General features: G+C 45.6%; 1 protein-coding gene across 1 annotated transcript in view; it reads right to left on the reverse strand.

Moving 5' to 3' along the window:
• LOC135057140 (zinc finger protein 16-like) overlaps positions 1–27,128 on the reverse strand; it is a 90,565-nt gene that overhangs the window by 57,831 nt on the left and 5,606 nt on the right. Inside the window, exons 3-4 of the mRNA XM_063963037.1 lie at positions 23,878–24,082; positions 22,157–23,295 (exon numbers count right to left, since the gene is read on the reverse strand). Coding sequence (XP_063819107.1) covers positions 22,157–23,295; positions 23,878–24,082 — 1,344 coding nt within the window. The remainder of the gene's footprint in view (positions 1–22,156; positions 23,296–23,877; positions 24,083–27,128) is intronic.

The raw sequence follows: 27,128 nt of genomic DNA on the forward strand, positions 1-27,128 counted from the left end.
CCTGTTTTAATGAAGATCTCCAAAATGGCGGTTGAGGACTCCCTAACTCCGCCCCCTCTTCTACATCACTCCTTGAGGCTCTGACAACCTATCACGTATAAGAGACTACAGGAAAATGGCCGCAGCACATATGAGGACACTGATAGTAGCTACAGTTGATTACCCTAGTGATGACCTTTGTGATGCAGCTGCCACTATCTACAAGACGTCCGGAGTATTATCAGCCGCCTGATTGGCTTCTCGGTGCGTCAGTCACAGCACTAAAAGGGATGGGGCGGTAGCTGTAGCCATAGTGAGAGTGAGTGGGAGGAGCCGGGAAAAAAGCTGTGAGATGCGATTGGCTGATGTGCGGTGAGCGGGAGGGGACAGCTGCGGGGTGGGCATGTCAGTAGGATAATAGGCGGTAGAGCAGCAGGGACAGTAACCATGGCTACAGAAAGACGCTGAGGAGACGCTTGCACATGGCAAACTTTACTATATAACATTTATGTCAGTTCTTCCATGGAAGTGATGGCATAAAAGGGCTATTATAGTAATAATATTAGTGTTACACCTGCGTTAAACTGAAAGGAAACATCTACAAACCAAAGCCACCACATATGTACTGCATTGATGCCTCAAAAGTATGTCATACATTTCTTATGCTGTTAAAATGTAATTAACATCTGTGTTTTTGAACTCTGAAATGGACAATCTGCTCACTACATTTCTTTCTTTATGCAAACTCATCTATGTTTTTAAAGTTTGTGATGTAATGACTTGCTTGTAATTGGTATTACTTGTGTGGGGAAGCTGTTCAGTGAATCATAGTTTATTGTTGCAGGCTGTCTATGAGGCAATCAGCTCCAATATGTAAATTAACAGTTAGGAGCTGATTGGCTGGTGAGTTATCACCTTGTGCTTATCACTGGTTTATCACTTCCTTATGCCTTCTCCAGGCTTAATACATCTGCCCCTATATCCTGTAATCATTTGGACCATTGGTATTCAAGTGAAGCCTATCTTAAGGGACCTACACACTTTGTGATAACCATGATAGATATGAAGGATATCGTTAAAAAATGAACAATAAGTCATTCATATCGATCAGTGTGTATGCACCAACGATGAACGAAGCCAATCCCCGCATGTCGTTCATCGTTGGTCAATCATCGTTATATATGCAATTCAATTTGGACGATGTATTGTACTGTCGTATCGGCCATAGATATCGTCCAGTGTGTATGCAAAAATCGTTGGGGAAAGATCGACCAAAGATAATACCGTTGGTCGTTAAAATCGCTGAAATCGCCCAGTGTGTAGGGCCCGTTAAACAGACTTTCTCTGACGTCCTAAGTGGATGCTGGGGACTCCGTAAGGACCATGGGGGAATAGCGGCTCCGCAGGAGACAGGGCACAAAAGTAAAAGCTTTAGGATCAGGTGGTGTGCACTGGCTCCTCCCCCTATGACCCTCCTCCAAGCCTCAGTTAGGTTTTTGTGCCCGGCCGAGAAGGGTGCAATCTAGGTGGCTCTCCTAAGGAGCTGCTTAGAGTAAAAGTTTTGTTAGGTTTTTTATTTTCAGTGAGTCCTGCTGGCAACAGGCTCACTGCAACGCGGGACTAAGGGGAGAAGAAGTGAACTCACCTGCGTGCAGGATGGATTGGCTTCTTAGGCTACTGGACACTAGCTCCAGAGGGACGATCACAGGTACAGCCTGGATGGGTCACCGGAGCCGTGCCGCCGACCCCCTTGCAGATGCTGAAGAGAGAAGAGGTCCAGAAATCGGCGGCTGAAGACTTCCCAGTCTTCATGAGGTAGCGCACAGCACTGCAGCTGTGCGCCATTGCTCTCAGCACACTTCACACCAACGGTCACTGAGGGTGCAGGGCGCTGGGGGGGGGGGCGCCCTGGGCAGCAATGAAAGTACCTATACTGGCTAAATATACATCACATATAGCCTCTGGGGCTATATGGATGTATTTAACCCCTGCCAGGTTGTCAGAAAAAACGGGAGAAGAAGCCCGCCGAAAAGGGGGCGGGGCCTATTCTCCTCAGCACACAGCGCCATTTTCCTACACAGCTCAGCTGCTAGGAAGGCTCCCAGGCTCTCCCCTGCACTGCACTACAGAAACAGGGTTAAAACAGAGAGGGGGGGCATTTTTGTGGCGATATTATTACATATTAAGATGCTATAAGGGAAAACACTTATATAAGGTTGTCCCTGTATAATTATAGCGTTTTGGTGTGTGCTGGCAAACTCTCCCTCTGTCTCCCCAAAGGGCTAGTGGGGTCCTGTCCTCTATCAGAGCATTCCCTGTGTGTGTGCTGTGTGTCGGTACGTGTGTGTCGACATGTATGAGGACGATGTTGGTGAGGAGGCGGAGCAATTGCCTGTAATGGTGATGTCACTCTCTAGGGAGTCGACACCGGAATGGATGGCTTGTTTAGAAATTACGTGATAATGTCAACACGCTGCAAGGTCGGTTGACGACATGAGACGGCCGGCAAACCAATTAGTACCTGTCCAAGCGTCTCAAACACAGTCAGGGGCTTTAAAACGCCCATTACCTCTGTCGGTCGACACAGACACTGACACGGACACTGACTCCAGTGTCGACGGTGAAGAAACAAACGTATTTTCCATTAGGGCCACACGTTACATGTTAAGGGCAATGAAGGAGGTGTTACATATTTCTGATACTACAAGTACCACAAAAAAGGGTATTATGTGGGGTGTGAAAAAACTACCTGTAGTTTTTCCTGAATCAGATAAATTAAATGAAGTGTGTGATGATGCGAGGGTTTCCCCCGATAGCAAATTATTGGCGTATTTGACACGCTTATCAAAACAAGTGGCGTTACCGTCTCCAGATACGGCCGCCCTCAAGGAGCCAGCTGATAGGAAGCTGGAAAATGTCCTAAAGAGTATATACACACATACTGGTGTTATACTGCGTCCAGCGATCACCTCAGCCTGGATGTGCAGCGCTGGGGTGGCTTGGTCGGATTCCCTGACTGAAAATATTGATACCCTTGACAGGGACAGTATTTTATTGACTATAGAGCATTTAAAGGATGCATTTCTATATATGCGAGATGCACAGAGGGATATTTGCACTCTGGCATCAAGAGTAAGTGCGATGTCCATGTCCGCCAGAAGATGTTTATGGACACGACAGTGGTCAGGTGATGCAGATTCCAAACGGCACATCGAAGTATTGCCGTATAAAGGGGAGGAGTTATTTGGGGTCGGTCCATCGGACCTGGTGGCCACGGCAACAGCTGAAAAATCCACCTTTTTTTTTTTTTTTACCCCAAATCACATCTCAGCAGAAAAAGACACCGTCTTTTTAGCCTCAGTCCTTTCGTCCCCATAAGGGCAAGCGGGCAAAAGGCCAGTCATATCTGCCCAGGGGTAGAGGAAAGGGAAGAAGACTGCAGCAGGCAGCCCCTTCCCAGGAACAGAAGCCCTCCACCGCTTCTGTCAAGTCCTCAGCATGACGCTGGGGCCGTACAAGCGGACTCAGGTGCGGTGGGGGGTCGTCTCAAGAGTTTCAGCGCGCATTGGGCTCACTCGCAAGTGGACCCCTGGATCCTACAAGTAGGATCCATGGGGTACAGATTGGAAATTCGAGACGTCTCTCCCTCGCAGGTTCCTGAAGTCTGCTTTACCAACGTCTCCCTCCGACAGGGAGGCAGTATTGGAAACAATTCACAAGCTGTATTCCCAGCAGGTGATAATCAAAGTACCCCTCCTACAACAAGGGAAGGGGTATTATTCCACACTATTTGTGGTACTGAAGCCAGACGGCTCGGTGAGACCTATTCTAAATCTGAAATCTTTGAACACTTACATACAAAGGTTCAAATCAAGATGGAGTCACTCAGAACAGTGATAGCGAACCAGGAAGAAGGGGACTATATGGTGTCCCTGGACATCAAGGAAGCTTACCTCCATGTCCAAAATTGCCCTTCTCACCAAGGGTACCTCAGGTTCGTGGTACAGAACTGTCACTATCAGTTTCAGACGCTGCCGTTTGGATTGTTCACGGCACCCCGGGTCTTTACCAAGGTAATGGCCGAAATGATGATTCTTCTTCAAAGAAAAGGCGTCTTAATTATCCCTTACTTGGACGATCTCCTGCTAAGGGCAAGGTCCAGAGAACAGTTGGAGGTCGGAGTAGCACTATCTCAAGTAGTTCTACGACCGCACGGGTGGATTCTAAATATTCCAAAATCGCAGCTGATTCCGACGACACGTCTGCTGTTCCTAGGGATGATTCTGGACACAGTCCAGAAAAAGGTGTTTCTCCCGGAGGAGAAAGCCAGGAAGTTATCCGAGCTAGTTAGGAACCTCCTAGAACCAGGCCAAGTGTCAGTGCATCAATGCACAAGAGTCCTGGGAAAAATGGTGGCTTCTTACGAAGCGATTCCATTCGGCAGATTTCACGCAAGAAGTTTTCAGTGGGATCTGCTGGACGAATGGTCCGGATCGCATCTTCAGATGCATCAGCGGATAATCCTGTCTCCAAGGACAAGGGTGTCTCTTCTGTGGTGGCTGCAGAGTGCTCATTTTCTAGAGGGCAGCAGATTCGGCATGCAGGACTGGGTCCTGGTGACCACGGATGCCAGCCTCAGAGGCTGGGGAGCAGTCACACAGGGAAAACATTTCCAGGGGTCTGGAGATTTCTCTCCACATAAATATACGGGAGCTAAGGGCAATTTACAATGCTCTGAGCCTAGAAAGACCTCTGCTTCAAAAACAACCGGTGCTGATCCAGTCGGACAACATCACGGCAGTCGCCCACGTAAACAGACAGGGCGGCACAAGAAGCAGGAGGGCAATGGCAGCAAGGATTCTTCGCTGGGCGAAAAATCATGTGATAACACTGTCAGCGGTGTTCATTCCGGGAGTGGACAACTGGGAAGCAGACTTCCTCAGCAGGCACGACCTCCACCCGGGAGAGTGGGGACTTCATCTGGAAGTCTTCCACATGATTGTGAACCGTTGGGAAAGACCAAAGGTGGACATGATGGCTGTCAGGCCCGGGTGTTTTTGTGAATCCGTTAACCCGGAACCAACCACAGGTGTAGGTGCTGGGGTATGAAGAAAGCAGGGAGGACGAAGAAAGTTCCGCTTCATATATTTATTAAATAACAATTCAGTAAGGAGTTAAATGACTAGTTGTTAATCATCATTATACTGAAGTATTGCAAGAATGGCAGAAATAATATGCAAGAGAAAACTCAAAAATAAATAAAAGAAATGTTCATGGAAACATATGCAAAAACAAGCTGAAGAATAAATGTTGAATTGTCCAAATATAAACAAGCTTTGATGCTGAACTGCAGATTGTGTTTAACTGGTTAATGCAGACATGGTGAATTAACTGTAAGAATTTGCAATGGAGTTTTGAGGGTTAACTGAGAGACTGTGATGAATTATCCTTGTAATGACAACATAGCAAATAAAAAGTACTGAATTGGGTTACTTGCGGGTTCCGGAGATCACTGTGAAACTGTAGTAGAAGACAAGGTGATGAATGGGTTAAATGCAGAGTTGAACAAACGAACAGCTGAGAGAAACGAATCCTCCAGACTTTGAATGATAGGCAGACTGACAAGGTAACCTCATGCAGGACACTGGGAATCCAACTATTTCCAATAGGAGTGCAATTAACTGACAGGACAGCGGAGAGCCGGTGGATCTTTCAGCAGTGAAGGCTGCAGACGGACCTCTGGGAACGGAGGCGATATCTGGACCACGGGAATAACACAGGAATGCACGGAGAGAGCTCAGAGCTAGAGCACAGCGTTGATACAACAAAGCACTGGCCCAGAGTAACATAATCCCAGCCTACTTAAAGGCAGCACAAGCACGGGATTGGCTTACACCTGCCCACAGGTGTTTTCACAAGTGCTCTGTATTAGCTATTTGGTCTCCAACATGGCCACCTCCTATACAGCAGACACACTGCAGTGCCTTAGGCCATTTGGTCCCCGCACTCACAGTTCCCAGACTCTGCATTACCTGTGCCATTGATCACGCCGTGTCCCCACACGGGCGCACAGCACCGCGAGCAACCGCACTGGCAACGGATGAACCCCAGAACCCGCAAAGGTGAGAGACCGGTTCGTGACAGTACCCCCTCTTCTACGGGTGGTCTCCGAACACCTTTGAACCTTGTCAGGATTTTTGGAGAAGTATTTCTGTACCAGTCTTGGAGCATGAACATCTTCAGAGAAAACCCAGGATCTCTCCTCCGGACCGTAACCCTTCCAGTCAACCAGAAACTGTAAACGTCCATATCGGGAACGTGAGTCCACAATCTCTTTAACTTCAAATTCCTCATTCTGCAAAGAGTGAACTTTAGGAGATTTGGACTGGGTAGTACGGAACTTATTGAGAATCAAAGGCTTCAGTAAAGATGTATGAAAGGCGTTAGGAATTCTCAAAGACGGTGGCAACTTGACTTTGTATGACACAGGGTTGAGTACCTTTACAATGGGAAATGGACCAATAAACCTGGGAGCAAATTTCTTAGAAGGAACTTTGAACTTGAGATTGCGCGTAGAAATCCAAACTTGGTCTCCCACTTTGTAATTCGGTACAGCTTTACGTTTTCTATCTGCAAAAGATTTATAACGAGCGGAAGTTTTGACCAAGGACTTACGTACACAACTCCAGATGCTAGATAGACGTTGAAGCTCTTGATCTGCCGCTGGGACCTCTAGGGCTGGCAATGGATGAAACTCTGGCACACGAGGATGAAAGCCGAAGTTAATATAAAAGGGCGTAGATTCTGAAGATGAATGGAAGAGATTATTATGAGCAAATTCTGCCAATGGAAGGTAGTCAACCCAGTCATCCTGTGAGGACGATATATATAGCCGGAGAAATGTTTCAAGGTCTTGGTTGACTCTCTCAGTTTGTCCATCTGTCTGAGGATGATATGCAGAAGAAAAATTCAACTTGACATTTAAAGATGAACAAAGCGACCTCCAAAACTTGGCCACAAACTGTGTTCCCCGATCAGAGATAATTTCTCGAGGAAGGCCATGCAACTTGAAGATTTCAGAGATGAACAATCTGGCTAGTAAAGGGGCTGATGGTAACCCAGTTAATGGAATGAAATGTGCCATTTTCGAAAATCGATCCACTATCACCCAAATGGTATTTCGCCCTTTTGATGGAGGTAGATCGGTCACGAAATCCATTGAGATATGAGTCCATGGTTGTTTGGGTATGGATAGTGGATGTAATAAACCTGGTGGAGAACTTCTTGGACTTTTATGTTGGGCACATTTAGGACATGCTGCTATAAACTCTTGGACATCGGCTTTGAGATGTGGCCACCAATAAGACTGTTGAATAAATTTGAGAGTCTTTAGAACCCCAGGATGACCCATGAAGGAAGAGGAGTGAGCCCAGGTAAGCAGCCGTTTTCGAAGACTTGTGGCGACAAAGGTCTTGCCAGGCGGAGGAACTGGAGAGGCTCGAGTCATTAAAAAGGACGTAGGATTCACAATGGCTTGATTCGTGGTAGCATCATTTAATTCAGAAGAAGCAAAGGACCGGGAAAGGGCATCTGCCTTTTTGTTCTGAGATCCTGGACGATAGGTGAGTTTGAAATCAAATCGTGAGAAAAAAAGCGCCCATCGAGCTTGTCGTGGATTCAAACACTGAGCTGACTGCAGATACAGAAGATTCTTATGATCCGTATAAACTGTAATGCGATGTTGAGCTCCTTCTAGAAGGTATCTCCACTCCTCAAATGCCAACTTGATGGCAAGTAACTCTTGCTCACCGATTGCATAATTACGTTCTGCCGGGAGGAACTTACGGGAGAAATATCCGCAGGGATGGACCTTGTTATCTTCAAAGACTTGTGACAACACAGCTCCTACTGCTTCTGTAGATGCATCCACCTCTAGTAGAAAGGGACGATTCAAATCAGGCTGTCAAAGAATGGGGGCTGACACAAAGGCTTGCTTTAAATCAGAGAAGGCTTTGATTGCTTCTGAAGACCAGTTCGTAGGATTTGCTCCCTTACGAGTTAGGGCTGTGATGGGAGCAGCTAACGTAGAATAATTCTTAATGAATCTCCTATAGAAATTAGCAAAGCCGAGAAATCGCTGAATCCCCTTGAGAGTTGTAGGAGTGGACCAATCTCGGATAGCTTGTACCTTACCGGGATCCATACATAGCTCTGATCCAGAAATGATGTAACCAAGGAACGGTATGGAAGATACTTCAAAAGTGCACTTCTCTAACTTACAATAAAGTTGATTTTTCCTCAGACGTGTCAGTACCTCTTTAACTTGGTGACGGTGAGACTTTATATCCCTAGAGAATATTAGGATATCGTCCAGGTACACTACTAGACACTTGTAGAGAAGATCACGAAAAAGTTCATTCACATAGCTTTGAAAAACTGCAGGTGCATTACAAAGACCGAAAGGCATTAAAAGGTATTCGTAATGCCCATCCCGGGTATTAAAAGCAGTCTTCCACTCGTCCCCTTCTCAGATGCGGATTAAATTGTAGGCCCCTCGGAGATCCAGTTTTGTAAACACAGTAGCTCCTTTTACCCGGTCAAATAATTCTGGAATTAAGGGTAATGGATACTTGTTTTTCACGGTGATCTCATTGAGTCCACGGTAATCTATGCATGGTCGTAACCCACCGTCCTTCTTCTTAACGAAAAAGAATCCGGCTCCTGCAGGTGAAGAAGATGGTCTGATAAATCCTTTGGTTAGATTTTCCTGTATATAATCAGACATAGCTTGCGTCTCTGGGATGGATAGCGGATAAATTCGTCCCCTAGGAGGTGTTTTACCCGGAACCAGGACAATTGGGCAGTCCCATTCGCGATGAGGAGGTAGAGAGTCTGCTGCTTGTTTACTGAAAACATCCGCAAAGGATTGATACACCGGAGGTAGGTCGGGAAGGCTAATTGACCGGAGAGGTACAATTGAGGCTAAACAGTCCTTGGTACAAGATTTACCCCATGAAAGGACTTCCATGGTTTGCCATAGTTTGCATAAACTGCACTATTTGTGTCTGTATAGACTCCTGGTTTTCCAGACGGGAAAGGATATCTGACGTAGCACCGCCTCCTGCGAATTGGTCACTTGACGGATCCATGTGGCCAGTGCTTACTGTCAGGCCCGGGTGTTTTTGTGAATCCGTTAACCCGGAACCAACCACAGGTGTAGGTGCTGGGGTATGAAGAAAGCAGGGAGGACAAAGAAAGTTCCGCTTCATATATTTATTAAATAACAATTCAGTAAGGAGTTAAATGACTAGTTGTTAATCATCATTATACTGAAGTATTGCAAGAATGGCAGAAATAATATGCAAGAGAAAACTCAAAAATAAATAAAAGAAATGTTCATGGAAACATGCAAAAACAAGCTGAAGAATAAATGTTGAATTGTCCAAATATAAACAAGCTTTGATGCTGAACTGCAGATTGTGTTTAACTGGTTAATGCAGACATGGTGAATTAACTGTAAGAATTTGCAATGGAGTTTTGAGGGTTAACTGAGAGACTGTGATGAATTATCCTTGTAATGACAACATAGCAAATAAAAAGTACTGAATTGGGTTACTTGCGGGTTCCGGAGATCACTGTGAAACTGTAGTAGAAGACAAGGTGATGAATGGGTTAAATGCAGAGTTGAACAAACGAACAGCTGAGAGAAACGAATCCTCCAGACTTTGAATGATAGGCAGACTGACAAGGTAACCTCATGCAGGACACTGGGAATCCAACTATTTCCAATAGGAGTGCAATTAACTGACAGCACAGCGGAGAGCCGGTGGATCTTTCAGCAGTGAAGGCTGCAGACGGACCTCTGGGAACGGAGGCGATATCTGGACCACGGGAATAACACAGGAATGCACGGAGAGAGCTCAGAGCTAGAGCACAGCGTTGATACAACAAAGCACTGGCCCAGAGTAACATAATCCCAGTTTACTTAAAGGCAGCACAAGCACGGGATTGGCTTACACCTGCCCACAGGTGTTTTCACAAGTGCTCTGTATTAGCTATTTGGTCTCCAACATGGCCACCTCCTATACAGCAGACACACTGCAGTGCCTTAGGCCATTTGGTCCCCGCACTCACAGTTCCCAGACTCTGCATTACCTGTGCCATTGATCACGCCGTGTCCCCACACAGGCGCACAGCACCGCGAGCAACCGCACTGGCAACGGATGAACCCCAGAACCCGCAAAGGTGAGAGACCGGTTCGTGACAATGGCGTCCCGTCTGAACAAAAAACTGGACAGGTATTGCGCCAGGTCAAGAGACCTTCAGGCAATAGCTGGGACGCTCTGGTAACACCATGGGTGTACCAGTCGGTGTATGTGTTCCCTCCTCTGCCTCTCATACCCAAGGTACTGAGAATTATAAGACGGAGAGGAGTAAGAACTATACTCGTGGCTCCGGATTGGCCAAGAAGGACTTGGTACCCGGAATTTCAAGAGATACTAAGAAGGGACTTGCTTCAGCAAGGATCATGTCTGTTCCAAGACTTACTGCGGCTGCGTTTGACGGCATGACGGTTGAACGCCGGATCCTAAGGGAAAAAGGCATTCCGGAAGAGGTCATCCCTACCCTGGTCAGAGCCAGGAAGGAGGTGACCGCACAACATTATCACCGCATTTGGCGAAAATATGTTGCATGGTGTGAGGCCAGGAAGGCCCCACGGAGGAATTTCAACTCGGTCGATTCCTGCATTTCCTGCAAACAGGAGTGTCTATGGGTCTCAAATTTGGGTCCATTAAGGTTCAAAGTTCGGCCCTGTCGATTTTCTTCCAGAAAAAATTGGCTTCAGTTCCTGAAGTCCAGAAGTTTGTCAAGGGAGTACTGCATATACAACCCTTTTTGTGCCTCCAGTGGCACTGTGGGATCTCAACGTAGTTTTGGGATTCCTCAAATCACATTAGTTTAAACCGCTTAAATCTGTGGATTTGAAATATCTCACATGGAAAGTAACCATGCTGTTGGCCCTGGTCTCGGCCAGGCGAGTGTCAGAATTGGCGGCTTTGTCTCACAAAAGCCCATATCTGATTGTCCATTCGGACAGGGCAGAGCTGCGGACTCGTCCCCAGTTTCTCCCTAAGGTGGTGTCAGCGTTTCACCTGAACCAGCTTATTGTGGTACCTGCGGATACTAGGGACTTGGAGGACTCCAAGTTGCTAGATGTTGTCAGGGCCCTGAAAATATATGTTTCCAGGACGGCTGGAGTCAGGAAAACTGACTTGCTGTTATCCTGTATGCACTCAACAAACTGGGTGCTCTTGCTTCTAAGCAGACGATTGCTAGTTGGATGTGTAGTACATTTCAGCTTGCACATTCTGTGGCAGTAACAAAAGAGGGCGACCCGGCACCGGTCTATATTAATTTTTTGATCACAAAAAAACAAAAATTGGACAATTTTTAAGTAAATCTTTAGTACAGTGTCCAGTTTGGGGGTGCGCCCAGAGCCAGAAACACATGCATGAACAAAAGGAGAAAAGAGAAGGCTCTTGTGTGGGCGCACTCATTAATTTAAATAACTTGAATGATTAACCCTTGGTTAATCTATTAGCAGATAAAACACAATTTATTTAGAGATAATATTTAAAATAGGTATAATTGCCCCTTATCAAAGAGATGTGAATGATCCTAGATAAATAAAATGTTCTGGTCCTGCCTCAGGAAATGAGATAGAGAAGGGTGAAGACACTGCAAGTCATAAACCCATCTCACCCGACCAGTACAGATAATCTGTATTAATGAGATCAATTAAGTCAATTGATTTTTAATTCTGTCATAATCCAAATAAAGAAATAACAGCTTGTTTAAGCAGTATGCAATTGTTCATAAGCTGTGCTTGGTTGATTAGTAACCTGTAGCGATATGTTTATAGTATATTCTAAATTAGGAAAGATAAAAGGGTATATCTTAGTAGGGAGTGGAGAGGATAGAAGCAAGTGGTGATACTGCTGTTGGAGTCACATACCACACATCATATGAGATGATTATTGCACTACAACACTGGGTATTCCCTGTGAGTCTCCACTTCAGGTACTAACTCAGCCCACACTGTTTCGCTTCCAAGATCGGACGAGATCGGGCATTAGCAGTGTGGTTTGATAGTAGAGAGATTAGGTCAGACTCCAATGAGAGTGCACCTATATAGAGAGGAGTGACTTGTTGGGTCACAAAGATGCAGTGTGGATCTGCTGTTTATGTTAGGCAGGAGACATCAAATCCCACCGAGGTGGTATTGTGCCCCTGGATCATAAATGAGAGTCCACGAAAGAAGAGAAAGGTATATGAATTACGGCGTAATATGATATATGCCCTTATAAAAAAAGTTAATGAAGCTTATGTTATTAGGCTAAAGGTACTGAAAAATACCCGTATGTCAGCGTACACAACGGTAGAAAAACAAGGATCAAGAAAAACCTTTTTTTGTTTTTGTATATGTGTACACAGATAGGGAGGCCAATCCCGGGATCGGGATCGGCGGGATCCCGGGATTTAGGCCCAAAAATGTCCGGGATTCAATCCCGGGATTGGAAGCTCCAATCCCGGGGATTGAGGGATCAGCGTTGAGCGTCGTCAGGATGCTCAGACGCTGCCCGGCTCCCTCCTCTTGGCTCCCCCTGCGCAGTGTGACCTGTGCCTGTGAGGTCACACTGCGCTGTCAGCAGCTGAAGAGACGGAAAGTACGGCGGGCTTCACCCGCCGCCTCGTCCCGGCTCCCCCTGCATTCACTCGCCGCCTACTCCCGGCTCCCCAGCACTCACCCACCGGCTCCCCAGCACTCACCCGCTGGATCCTCCTCACCCTCAGCCTCGCTGTGCAAGTTTGTAGGTTTTTTTTTATGTCTGCAGGGCGGGTGGGGAGGGGTGGCGCGATGGCCGGACACAGTCTAAAGCCAATCCCGGGTATCCCGGGAATCCCGGGATTGACCATTTTTCAATCCCGATACCCGGGATTGAAAAAATGGCCCGGGATTGGCTTCCCTATACACAGATGCTAAGATTGAAGATAATTCAAAAATAATTATGGATACAGATTAATAATACTGGTATATAAGGTGAGGATTCTTTTATGAAGAAAATGTCACTGAAAACACTAGGTATGAATTAGAGCTGTTATAATTACTGAAACATAAGGAAACAGAAATGAAATCTTGCATGACCTATGCAGCAATGAAACATTAGGATCACAGGAAGAAAGTCAAAAAATAATGCAGTATTTTCTTCCTATAAGAATGCAGTTTAAGCGTCAGAAGGTGGTTAAGCAAGTTTTACCTCACTCTGCCCACCTAGTGGATATACATCAGGAACCCTGGGAAAACCCGGGTACGAAGTTTGTGCCTCAAAAGAAGATGCTGGCTCGCTATCCCCTTGCGCCAGAGCTGTCTAAAAATTGGGAAACGCCTCCTCCAGTGGACTCACATGTGGCTAGGATGGTGGTTTCCTCAGCTCTACCTGTCACTACCGTCACGTCTCTAAAAGAGCCTACGGATAAACGTGTGGAGGGTTGTCTTAAAGCGATCTACATCCTCACGGGTGCTGCACAAAGGCCCACTATTGCAGCTACATGGGCTGCCGAGGCAATTGAAGCATGGGCCTTGGAGTTAGAAGCTGAAATCTCTTCTGACCATGCTATACAATGCTTGTCATATATTGTCACAGCTTCTCGATATATTAAAGAGGCGGCTTCTGATGCCGGTATCCTAGCAGCCAAGGCCTCTACTACGTCAGTCCTGGCTCGCCGAATATTGTGGCTGAGATCCTGGTCTGTGGATCTGGACTCTAGAAAAACCCTGGAGGTACTCCCTTTCAAGGGGAAGTTTGGGGAGGACTTAAACAAGATTGTGGCTGACTTGGCTACTGCCAAAACTGCCTGTCTGCCTAATACCGCTCCTTCTGTGTCGAAGGCTAAAGGTACGTCCTTTCGCCCCTTTCGTCCTTCAGGTAAAGCAAATGGTCAGGCGTACCATAAGCAGGCCCCCACTTCCAAGCCTGGTAAGCCGAAGCCCAAAAGAGCCTGGGCTGCCCGTCAGCCAGTTGCCAAGACTGATAAGCCTGCCGCATGACGGGGCGGGCCTCCCCCTGGGGGATCCCAGGGTGGGGGGCCGGCTTCTAGGGTATACCCAGGAATGGTTGAAGACCACTTCAGATGCCTGGGTACGGGAAGTCGTCACTCGAGGTTACGCCATAGCCTTCAAAAACCGACCCCCTCATCGATTTTGCCAGACAGGCGTCCCTTTGGACCAGACCAAGGCAAAAACTCTACACTCGGTGGTACAGACCCTCCTGGATACAGGAGTCGTCGTACAGGTGCCTCTTGCTCAGAGGGGTCGGGGGTACTATTCTCTGCTGTTTCTAGTCCCGAAACCGAATGGGTCCTCCCGGCCCATTCTCAACCTCAAGGCATTGAACAGGTTTGTGAAGGTCTCAAAGTTCCGTATGGAAACCTTTCGCTCTATAGTTCTGGCCTTTGGAACCTGGGGACTACATGGTCTCCCTGGACATACAGGATGCTTACCTGCATATTCCTATAGCGGTGTCACATCAACAATACCTGAGGTTTGCTATTGGCAACCTACATTACCAGTTTCGGGCGTTACCTTTTGGTTTAACAACGGCTCCGCGAGTCTTCACCAAAGTTATGGCGGTGATGACGGTGGTACTCCGCCGTCAAGGGGTCAGGATACTGCCGTATCTGGACGACTTGTTAATCCTGGCAAATTCCCTAGATCTTCTCCTGCGTCATCTGGATATGACGGTCTGGTTTCTACAAGCCCACGGGTGGCTCATCAACTGGAAGAAATCCTCCCTGGTCCCTGCTCAGTGCATGGTGCACCTGGGAGCGTTGTTGGGACACTCACAACCAGAGGTTGACTTGTCTCAGGAGAAAAACCTGAAGATTCAGGACAAGATTCGTTGCTTCCTTTCTCGTCCGCAAGTGTCGATACATTCGGCAATGCAGGTGCTGGGCCTAATGGTATCAGCATTCGACATGGTGGAGTATACTCAATTCCATTCTCGCCCCCTCCAGAGGCTGATTCTAGCCAAGTGGGACAGCCTGCCTCACCGGATCAGATCTCAAATGATCTTTTTGACTCCGGAGGTCCGTCTGTCGCTACACTGGTGGCTCCGGGACCAACAATTATGCAGGGGTCGTCCCTTCTGGATATCCAACTGGGTCCTGTTGACGACAGATGCCAGTCTAAGAGGTTGGGGTGCGGTGCTGGAGCAACACTCCCTTCAGGGTCGGTGGACCAAGGAGGAATCTCTCCTCTCGATCAACATTCTGGAATTGCGGGCGGTCTTCAATGCGTTGAACCTGGCCCAGCATTTAATTCAGAACCGTCCTGTTCAAGTACAGTCGGACAACGCCACCACAGTGGCTTACATAAATCATCAAGGCGGCACTCGAAGCCGTTTGGCAATGAAGGAAGCCTCACGGATTCTTCGTTGGGTGGAACCCCATCTACCGGCTATATCGGCAATATTCATTCCGGGAGTCCTGAATTGGGAAGCGGACTTTCTCAGTCATCAGGACGTGCATGCCGGCGAGTGGGGCCTCAATCCAGAAGCGTTTCAACTCCTCGTGGAAAAGTGGGGTCTTCCAGATGTGGATCTGATGGCGTCTCGACACAATCACAAGGTTCCGGTCTTCGGAGCAAGGACAAGGGATCCTCAAGCAGCATTCGTGGATGCGCTGGCGGTACCGTGGAGGTTTCGGCTGCCGTATGTGTTCCCTCCGGTGTCACTCCTGCCCAGGATAATTTGGAAGTTCAAGCATGAAAAAGGAAATCTGCTTCTCATAGCTCCAGCGTGGCCCAGACAGCACTGGTTCTCAGACCTGCAGGGCCTATCGTCAGAGCGTCCAATTCTACTTCCACAACGCCCAGATCTCCTCGTTCAGGGCCCCTGTGTCTACCAGGACCTAGCCCGGCTGTCTTTGACGGCGTGGCTCTTGAAGCTTCCGTCTTAAGGGCTAAGGGTTTTTCTGAAGAGGTCATTAAAACTATGTTACGGGCCCGGAAACCGGCTTCTGCTCGGATTTACCATAGGGTCTGGCATTCCTACTTTGCTTGGTGCGCATCTAACAATGATGCTTCCAAGTTTAGTACAGCCAAGCATTTGGCTTTTCTGCAGCAAGGTCTAGAGTTGGGCCTGCGTCTGGCCTCCCTAAAGGTTCATATTTCTACCTTGTCGGTGTGGTTTCATAGAAAAATTGTGACTTTGCCTGATGTTCATACTTTCACTCAGGGTGTGTTGCGTATCCAACCTCCCTATGTCCCGCATGTGGCTCCTTGGGACTTGTCGGTGGTTTTGGAGGCGTTGCAGGAGCCTCCGTTTGAACCCCTTGGTTCAGCTGACCTTAAGTGGCTTTCCCTTAAGGTGGTGTTCTTGCTGGCTATTGCCTCTGCTAGAAGAGTGTCGGATCTTGGTGTCTTGTCTTGTAGTTCCCCATATCTGATTTTTCACCGTGATCGGGCGGTTCTTAGGACTCGTCCCGGATATTTACCTAAGGTGGTTTCTTCGTTTCACCTTAATCAGGGAATTGTGGTTCCGGCCTTTGTCTCTCCTGATTTGTCTCCCAAAGAGCGGTCTTTGGATGTGGTACAGGCTCTCCGTATCTATGTGAAGAGAACTGCTTCTATCTGAAAATCTGATTCTCTCTTTGTTTTGTTTGGATTTCACAAACGTGACTAGCCTGCTCACAAGCAGACCCTGGCCAGATGGATTAGAATGGTGATTGCACATGCTTATGTGAAGGCTGGTCTCTCTGCTCCTGATCAGATTAAGGCCCATTCTACTCGGTCTGTTGGACCTTCTTGGGCGGCCCAACGTGGTGCGACCCTTGAACAATTGTGCAAGGCGGCTACGTGGTCTTCCGGGAACACGTTCATAAGGTTCTATGCCTTCGATACTGCCGCTTCCCAGGATGCTTCCTTTGGACGCCGGGTTCTTGTGACCACAAGGTCGCGATATTTTTCTGAAACCAAACCGACAAGGCCGAAATATGAACCTTGATGGAGGCCAGATGAAGGCCTAAGTCCAGGCCCTGTTGTAGGAAGGCCAAAAAGTTTGGCCATACTAAACTTGTAAACGTCATGATCGTTAGATGCGCACCAAGTAAAGTAAACATTCCAGACCCTATGGTAAATCCGAGCAGAAGCATGGTTTGAATGATCGCCTCAGAAAATCCTTTGGCCCTCAAGAGGAAAGCTTCAAGAGCCACGCCGTCAAAGCCAACCGGGCTAAATCCTGATATACACAAGGGCCCTGAACGAGGAAATCTGTGGAAGTAGAAGTAAGATATATCTATTGTATTCTATCGAGAGACCCTGAAGGTCTGAGAACCAATGCCGTCTGGGCCACGTGGGAGTGATCAGAATTTGGATTCCTCCTTCTTGCTTGAACTTCCTTACTACTCTGGGCAGGAGTGACACCGGAGGGAACACGTACGGCAGCCAAAAGTTCCACGGAATTACCAGAGCATCCACGAACGCTGCTTGAGGATCCCTTTTCAGGAATTGGTACTACTGTATTTTGTGATTACGCACCTTTCCCATGAAGCCATGCTCCTATATTGTTGGTGCACGCCTTAGGTGTACATTGTCCCTATTTTAAATATATGGGGATAGGGGCACCAATTCTGGCTCTATTTAGTTAATCTAGTCATGTGGTATATTCCCCACTCACACATATGTTTTTAATAAATCCTTTCTAATATTAGGTTATATGGTATATTTTACTTTACACCCTCTACTTATTTATGATATGACTGCCTTCTGCATAATTAAATTAGCAACTGTTTTAGACTGCGGTTGGATTAACACACATTTGCTCACCCGTGCTGCCTAACATAATCAAGGAGGTATAAATAGGACAGCCTGGAGCGACACCTCCTGACATAGGTGTAGGTTATTCTACATGGAAACGCGTTGAGCCTATATTGGACACTATGCAATACTGGACTTGATACCACTGACCACCTTAAATCCGGACCAACTTATACCTGAGAGGAGACAATAATTGGAGTCCTAGGAGATTACAATTCCACCTGCATTAAGAATATATGGACGTATAGTTCAATATACCGGAGATTTTTTTATCCATATGTGGAATTATATTGGCATCACCTTTATAGAGGGACAAAATTTATCTAATCCTCCCACACATTATGAGGAATTTTTATTGCTTGGTACACAATATACCGGACAATAAGACATCAGAGTTTAGTGTTACTCTCCAGTAGTGTCCCTATATCAGTAGATATTTATATATGTTTTTATATATTTAATGTATTAACACTTAGTTATATTCCAACCGTTGTCCATTCTTTTGTAAATTCATCCAGAAACTCCAAACGCCGTTTTCTCCCCAATACCAAATATATTCTGATAGGAGCCTCACACACTCCCAAAACAGCTGCTAATAGCTGCACCAAATTCAGTCTATTCTTTCGATTGGTACGGCTCTGATTATCATGCGTGTACTGGCAGTATTCACATATTTATCAAGGGGCACAGATCATACATTCTTTAATGGGTAGCCAAGCCTCTGTGTTGGCTAGCCTCACCCCCTCTGGAGACATGGTCACACCCTTAAGCATGTGTCCCTACCACTACATTCCCCCCGTGCCCCACTCCAGCACTGCTTAAACGCATTGGTACTCTACTGATTTTCTCTCTCATTTTCATGCACAGCGATCAGTGAGTAAGATATATCTATTGTATTTCGTTTCTTTGGTACCATGAATCAGAAATCATATTAAAAATTCTCAAGTTGAAGGTTTAAATATATCATATTCTGAGCCATACTAATTTTTGTGTGTGAATATTACAGTAAAGTTGACACCTTGAAAAATACGTTGTATAAATTATTTTATTCATAGTAAGCTGATCACATTAAAGGTCATTGTACGGCATAATAGAAAGGTTTCACCGAATAAAATACAAAAACATTTATGTTCGTGTCCCACATAACTAAAAAGTTCACAAGATCTGGCACCGTTGTAGTCGTAACATTATAGTATAATAGGTGGGGAAGCATCAACATAACAGGAGAAACCTAGTAGCACAACACAATGATAACATAATTCTGCACAAAACATCTTATTAACACTTTTTTAGATTTTTGCCGTTAACCCCACCAGCTTCACCTCACACTCTCACTTTCCTCTCTCTGCTGCTCCTTGGTAACACTATTGCACAGATCAACATCTTCACCTTCAGAGTTTTCCAAGGATGACCACGGGTAACGTACAACAAAAGGGAAAAGAAAGATGCACTTGGGAACGGACCAACAGCTAGAACTCACCGTTCTAAACCATAGGAGCTCTTATAATGTAAAAAGAAGAGGACGTGCTGACTACGGAGTCATTTGTTAGTGGAGTATTCTAAACTATGATTCCTAAACTACAGCAATGCGATGTGTATAAATGTCTCTAGTTTCACATTCACTTTACAAAAGCTACCATTACTTATCACATATATATACCCCACAACGGAAACTTTCTCATTGACTGAAAATCTAAATAGTTCTTATCATTTGTTTGAATTACACAAGTCCACCAGTGAAAAAAGCATGGTCTATAACAGGAGCATCCAAACTTTTTCCTTGGACGGCCATATTTAAAAAATGCCTTTGAACAGAGGTTGAGTACTGGCCTTGAAAATGGGGAAAGCTTTGCAAAAGTCTAGAACTCTGGAATTGTTACTAGTTTTTTACTGATTAAAAAAACAAAACACTGACATGACTGAACTTTCAGATAACCCCACCTTTACGCTGCATCAAGACCCTCCTGTAAAACATGAACAGTTGTGCCAACGTGAAGGTCAAAGTGGGGACCTTCATCCATTCACACCAGGCCACATAAGATTTCCACACTCTGTGATACCTTTTGGCTGATGCAGGCCACCTAACATTCATTGTGGTCTTTTTCAACTTATCTGAATACATTTTGGATCTGAATAACCAAGCTAGATGCGGTAATGCTGATTGTAGGAATCTCCCCTGGATTAAGGGACCAGGCAATGCAAGAGCCTGCCACCTGCACAGCAGATCCAAATTCCCAGACCCTTTATGGCCAGTCTAAAGCAACAAGAATGACGTACCTTTTCCATGACCTTCTGCAGCATGGTAAATGAGGGGATAATCCTAAAAGACCATCACTACCACAACTAATACCAACCCTGGATCTCTTATCCTGGTACAGTAATGTCTTACTTTGAAGTTCAATGTGGACACTATCATATTAATATCTGGTTGAACCCATTTGTCCACTATCTGTTGGAAAACATCTGGATGGAGTGATCATTCCCCCAAATGTTGGTTCTGTCTGCTGAGATAGTCCATTGCCCAATGCTCACCTCGGGAAAATACAAAGCGGCGAGAGACCGCACATTCCTCTCCACTCATAGGAAGATCCTTGATGTCTCTGTGGTCTGGGCAATCTTGGTATCCCCTGATGGTTCAAATATGCTATTATAATAGCAATGTCTAAATTAACTGAGACTGTCTGACCCTTTATGTAGACTTGAGGAACTGGTCTATGTAAAGGGAATTTCGGGCACTGAAGACCAGCCTAAAGTTTCAGAACATGGATATGGAGTAAGGACTCTTCGAGAAACCACCTGCCCTGAAACATGTAATGTCATTCTGACATTACAAAAGAATGACCTGTTAGGTTGCTACAACAGTGAACAGAATGAAATACATATTACAGATGAAGATGGGACCTGTATCATCTGCATCAAATCTTTATCTGTAACCTCTGAGAGTGAAATTGGGCAAAATGATTTGCCTGATAAGTGAAGACCATCTTGCCCAATGCCTTTATGCAATAAAGTACCAACACGTCTCTATTTCAGGAGCTATGTTACCATTTTTTGTAGGAAGGGAATCTTGCTTCCAGAAGGAAAAACCCTCATAAGTCTGATTTTGAACAGTTTGCCCAGGAAAATCCAGAACTAGACTTGATTATTTAATTTTAAACAATATATTACCCAACCATGGGAAACCAACTCTTCGTTCTGTTAATCTGACACGATCTAACAGAATCTCTGGAGTAACTACTTTTATTAAACCTTAGCAAGGCCTCCATCACCTTGGTAAAGACTCTGAATGCAGTGGCCCAAAAGACCCGTCTGGCTTCTGACCAAGGAAAAGGTTTCAATAAAATATCACATCTCTCTGCCGGCAGGTACTGGGACAATTCCTGCTGAAACTTCTAAATTGCCTCTTGTAAAGCCAGACACTTTCTTGGATCAAGTGAACTGGTAGAAGATCTATAATATAAACCTATGTAAATATCTCTTACCAAGTCTCTGAAGTGGATTCTAACCACTTGTCCATGAAACATAACAGATGAGCTTTTACCAAGGGCTTCTCCTGATGGGCTACCTTCTCACGATGTCTAATATCGGTGTGTTGGTCTGGGGCCTGTTTGGCTGTCTGACTAAACTGGCATGCCGCAACTACGGTATACTAAAGTTCTGGGCTTGAAAAGAACATAATTGATCAGCTAAAGGCTCCATAGAAAAATGGAGGGAAAGAACTCACCCACTCACCCCCTATTAGCCAAAGAGGAAAGAATAAAACGTAAAAATCTCCCAAATTCTTAACAAGCTGGAGTACAACTCAGAACACTAGCTTTACTTGTCACAAAAAAAAAACTTAGGCACCAAAAACTGGTGTCGGTAGGACAGGTTGCATATGAAGAGGAGGAGCTTGAGTCCCTCGATTGGAGCTGGTTGTACCCCTGTCCCAACTTATTAAATCTTCTTTACTTGCTGCAAATAAGACCACAGTCAAAACAAATTAATTCCTTGGCTTTGGCCAAAATGTTGTGAAGAGATATAACAGATACCGACATCTAACAGAATAAGTAGATTGCAATAACATCCATACATGTACATTCTGTTCCAGTCTTACGTCGATGGCGAAAATTTCACCTATGTCTGTGTATGGCAACGACTTGAATTTTTAATTGTCCTCTATAATGAATAGGTGAGGAAAATATACCTTTGAGAATACACTCCGTACTTGAATTGCAAATTTTAATATCAATGCTTTTCATAATATATAGATTGCTGCAATCCTCTTTCATATCGGTGAGCTCATTGATATTGTTTTCATTTTGTGTGAATTTTCTGATGTCTAACCAGATCAGATCTATGTGTAAAACATTTCCCACACTCAGAGCATGGAAATGGTCTCTCTCCTGAGTGATTTCTCTGATGTCTAACAAGAGCTGATTTACGTGTAAAAAATTTCCCACACTCAGCACATGGAAATGGTCTCTCACCTGTGTGAGTTCTCCGATGATTAACAAGATATGATTTCTGTTTAAAACATCTCCCACACTCAGAGCATAAAAATGGCTTCTCACCTGTGTGCCTTCTCTGATGTATCACAAGATCGGATTTCTGTGTAAAACATTTCCCACACTCAGAGCATGGAAATGGCCTTTCACCTGTGTGACGTCTCTGATGTGCAGCAAGATCTGATTTCTGTGTAAAACATTTCCCACACTCAGAACATGGAAATGGCCTCTCAACTGTGTGAGTTATCTGATGTCTAACAAGATCTGATTTCTTTTTAAAACATTTCCTACACTCAGAACATGGAAATGGCTTCTCACCAGTGTGACTTCTTTCATGTATGACAAGAAATGATTTATATGTAAAACATTTTCCACACACAGAACATGAAAATGGCTTCTCACCTGTGTGACTTCTCTTATGTATGACAAGACGTGATTTATATGTAAAACATTTCCCACACTCAGAGCATGAAAATGGTCTCTTATCTCTGTGATTTTTTAGATGTGTAACAAGATTCGACTTCTGTGTAAAACATTTCCCACATTCAGAGCATGGAAATGGCTTCTCGCCTGTGTGACTTCTCTGATGTTCAATAAAATTTGCTTTATATTTAAAACATTTCCCACACTCAGAGCATGAAAATTGTGTCTTACTTGTGCGATTCTCCTGTGTAACAAAGACTGACTGATTATTACAGGATTTAACAAATTCAGAAGAGGGAAAGACTGTAGAATCTGTAGGAGCTGTACTATGTGTAGCAACATCTGAATTAATGTTACACTCCTCATGGTTAGCGGGAACAGATGATATATCGGCACTGTGAGGTACTGGATGTATAATTGGGGTAATGGAGTATTCTCCTCCAGAATACCATGAGATGCTCTCTTCTAATTTCAAATCTGGAAACATAGTTAGATGTCTCTCCGAGGTATTCCTGCCTCTCTGTCCATCTGCTGGAAGATAAATATATGGAAATAATTGTTTCTTTTTTATTATTATATATAATACAACTGCTGAACAGGTAAAACTTTAGCTTAATATGTAACACAACACATCACACAGCACAGTGCACAGACCTAAATACAGACACTGGCATGTAACACTCCTCTGGGCTGGTAACACACAGCGACATGTGAGGGGGAGAGCAGGAGTATAATAGGGGCTGAAGGCTCCTGATGTATGAGATACACCAGAGAGTGGTGGGAGGAGACTGGTCAGATCTCTGGGCTGGTAACACACAGTGACATGATGTGAGGAGGAGAGCAGGAATATAATAGGGGCTGATGGCTCCTGATGTATGAGATACACCAGAGAGTGGTGGGAGGAGACTGGTCAGATCTCTGGGCTGGTAACACACAGTGACATGATGTGAGGTGGGGAGCAGGAGTATAATAGGGGCTGACGTTCCCACACTGGGCAGATACATTTACCACATTAGTTTGATATGACAGTGGAGGGTGGAGGGGAAGAGACTTCTGTAGTGACTCAGCAAGGAGAATATGTGACTCTTTTCTGTAATATGGATTATTACTCACCTGTGCTGATATCTGTAGGAATTTCCTCCTCCTTACACAACTGATCACCTCTCACATACATCTCTTCTTCTCTCTCTACATCTTCTGCCTTTATATCAGTCACATACGTCTCTTCTTCCTCTGTATCTTCTGCAATATTAACTGTCACATACGTCTCTTCTTCTCTCTTTATATCTTCTGCCTTATTATCAGTCAGATCTTCACCCTAAGAAACCCACAAAAAGAGGATTTTGGTACTTACCGATAAATCCATTTCTCTAAATCCTCTAGGGGACACTGGAGTCCTATACAGTAGGGGTGTGAAGCCTTGAACCGGAGGTGTGGCACAATCTAAAATTAGCATTGTCTGCACAGCCCGCTCCTCCCCCTTCACATCCCTCCTCCCTCAGTTTGAAAAATTTGACTGAGAATAGGACATGACACTATAGCACATGGCGAGCAACCGAACCGTACAGCGCCCAAGAACTCTTGACCGAATAAGGAACACCATTTATACGAACTGTTTAAAACAAGAACTTAGAACACAGCAGGTTGACAGCACCGAGGCGGGCGTCCAGTGTCCCCTAGAGGATTGAGAGATGGATTTATCGGTAAGTACCAAAATCCTCTTTTCTCTTTCATCCACTAGGGGACACTGGAGTCTTATACAGTAGGGGACGTCCCAAAGTTATCCCACAGGGAGGGAGTGCTGTCGGTGGCCTGCAAAACTAAACGTCCAAACTTAGAGTCTCCGGACGCAAAGGTATCAAACTTGTAAAATTTCGCAAACGTGTGGGCTGAGGACCACGTCGCCGCTCTGCAAAGTTGAATAGTGGGAGCACCTCTGGCAGCCGCCCATGAGGCACCCACGGATCGGGTGGTTTGAGCACCCGTCTGTACCGGAACCTGTTTACCACAGGAAATATAAGCTTGCCGAATGGCAAGTCTAATCCATCTAGACAAAGACTGCTTAGATGCTGGCCAACCCTTCTTTGGCCCATCATAAAGAACAAACAAATGGTCCGACTTTCTGAAGGACGACGTAACTTGTACGTATACCCGTAAAGCTCGGACAACATCCAAGGACACGTCCCCATCTGGGAGACCCTGGAAAGAGGAGATCACAATTGGCTGGTTTACGTGAAACCCCGAAACAACCTTAGGAAGGAAATCAGCTCTTGTATGGTGTTCTGCCCTATCCTCATGAAAAATGTAAAAAGGACTCTTACAGGATAAGGCTCCCAACTCAGAAATCCTCCTGGCCGAAGCCAAGGCAAGCAATAACGTGACTTTCCAAGAGAGATATGTCAGGTCTGTTCTTGCTAACGGTTCAAAAGTTGGTGATCTCAAAAATTCCAACACCAAATGTTAGTCCCATGGCGCAGTTGGAGGACGAAAAGGGGGTTGTATCCTTAGGACCCCCTGTAAAAAGGTTTGAATCTCTTGTAAGGATGCTAACCGCTGTTGAAACAGGATGGAGAGAGATGAAATTTGAAGCTTCAGAGAGCCCAGCCTCAGTCCTTCATCTAGACCGGCCTGAAGGAAAAGTAGAAGTCTGGATAAGTGGAAGTTCGTCGGATTCCACCCACGTTCCTGACAAACCCTGTAGTAGCAAATGGCTGTGACCGGCTTCCTAGTGGCAATCATCGTAGGAATGGCCGTTCTTGGTATCCCTCTGTTTCTTAAGATCCAATAGCCACGCCGTTAAAAGCAGCCTGTTCAGGTCTGGGTGTAGGAACGGTCCCTGAGAAAGCAGGTCCTCTCTCTGAGGTAACTGCCAAGGATCTTCTGCTAGTAACCCCCGCAGGTCGGAGTACCAACTCCTGCGGGGCCAATCTGATGCGATTAGAATTGCCCACACTCGTTCTCATTTCAACCTTTTCAGAACCCTGGGTATGAGTGGGAAAGGTGGAAAAATGTAAACCCTCCTATAAAACCAAGGAAGTGTTAATGCGTCCCATCCTTCTGCTGCTGGATCTCTTGTCCTGGATACATATCTGGGCAGCTGATGGTTTTGCCGAGACGCCATTAGGTCCACTTGAGGTAGACCCCATCTCCTCACCACCATGTTGAAAATCCATGGATGTAGGCACCACTCTCCCGGATGCATGTCCTGGCGACTGAGATAATCTGCTTCCCAGTTCTCCACACCTGGAATGAACACTGCCGAGAGGATGATGTTTCGCCTTTCTGCCCACAACAAGATCTTTGTGGCTTCCTTCAACGCCATCCTGCTCTTTGTTCCTCCTTGATAGTTTATGTAAGCCGTTGTCGTGACATTGTCCGACTGTATCCTTACGTGTTGACCCATGACTAGGTCTTCGGCTAAGAGAAGCGCATTGTAAACTGCTCTTAGTTCGAGAATGTTTATGGGTAGTCTGCACTCCAGGAACGTCCATCTGCCCTGAAACTGATGTTCCTCTAAGACGGCACCCCAACCTCTGAGACTGGCGTCCATTGTCAGGATCCTCCAATCCCAAATGCCGAATCTCTTGCCTGCTACAAGATTCCTGTGCAACGACCACCAAATTAAGGAGGTTCGTATGCGCGGTGGAAGTCGGATTCTTCTATGTAAAAGCCAGTGCGAACCTGCTCCCTCAGCAATGATGTTCATCTTGAATGGTCGGGAATGAAGTCTGCCATTTTGGAGAGTCTCGAACGACGCCACCATCTTCCTGAGAAGCTGCACACAGAGGTGTAGAGAGACCATTTGTGTCTTCAGAACCTGACCCACTAATCTCTGTAGGTCTTGGACCTTGTTCTCTGGTAGGAAAACTCTCAATTGTACCGTGTCCAAGATGAGACCGAGGAACTGAATCCGTTGAGTTGGCATGAGGTTGGATTTCTGGAAATTCACAATCCGCCCATGTTGAATAAGAAATTGATGAGATGTCTGAACATCCTTGATCAGCTGTTCCTAAGATGATGCCTTGATCAGTAGATCATCTAGATAAGGTATTATTGTGACCCCCAACAGTCTCAATCCTGCAACCATTATTGCCATGATCTTCATAAAGATTCTTGGGGCTGATGATAGACCGAACGGCAAGGCCCTGAGTTGTTATTGATCCGTCACCAGTGTGAACCTTAAGTAAGCCTGGTGAGGAGTCCAGATTGGGATATGCATCTTGTATGTCCATGGATACCATGAACTTGCCCTGTTCTAAGCCTGCAATGACCGACTGGATTGATTCCATCTTGAATTTGTAGACCCTTAGAAACTGGTTTAAAACTTTTAAATTGAGTATTGGTCTGACCGTTCTCTCTGAGAG

The sequence above is a fragment of the Pseudophryne corroboree genome, chromosome 3 (genome assembly GCF_028390025.1).
Source record: "Pseudophryne corroboree isolate aPseCor3 chromosome 3, aPseCor3.hap2, whole genome shotgun sequence".
NCBI lineage: Eukaryota > Metazoa > Chordata > Amphibia > Anura > Myobatrachidae > Pseudophryne > Pseudophryne corroboree.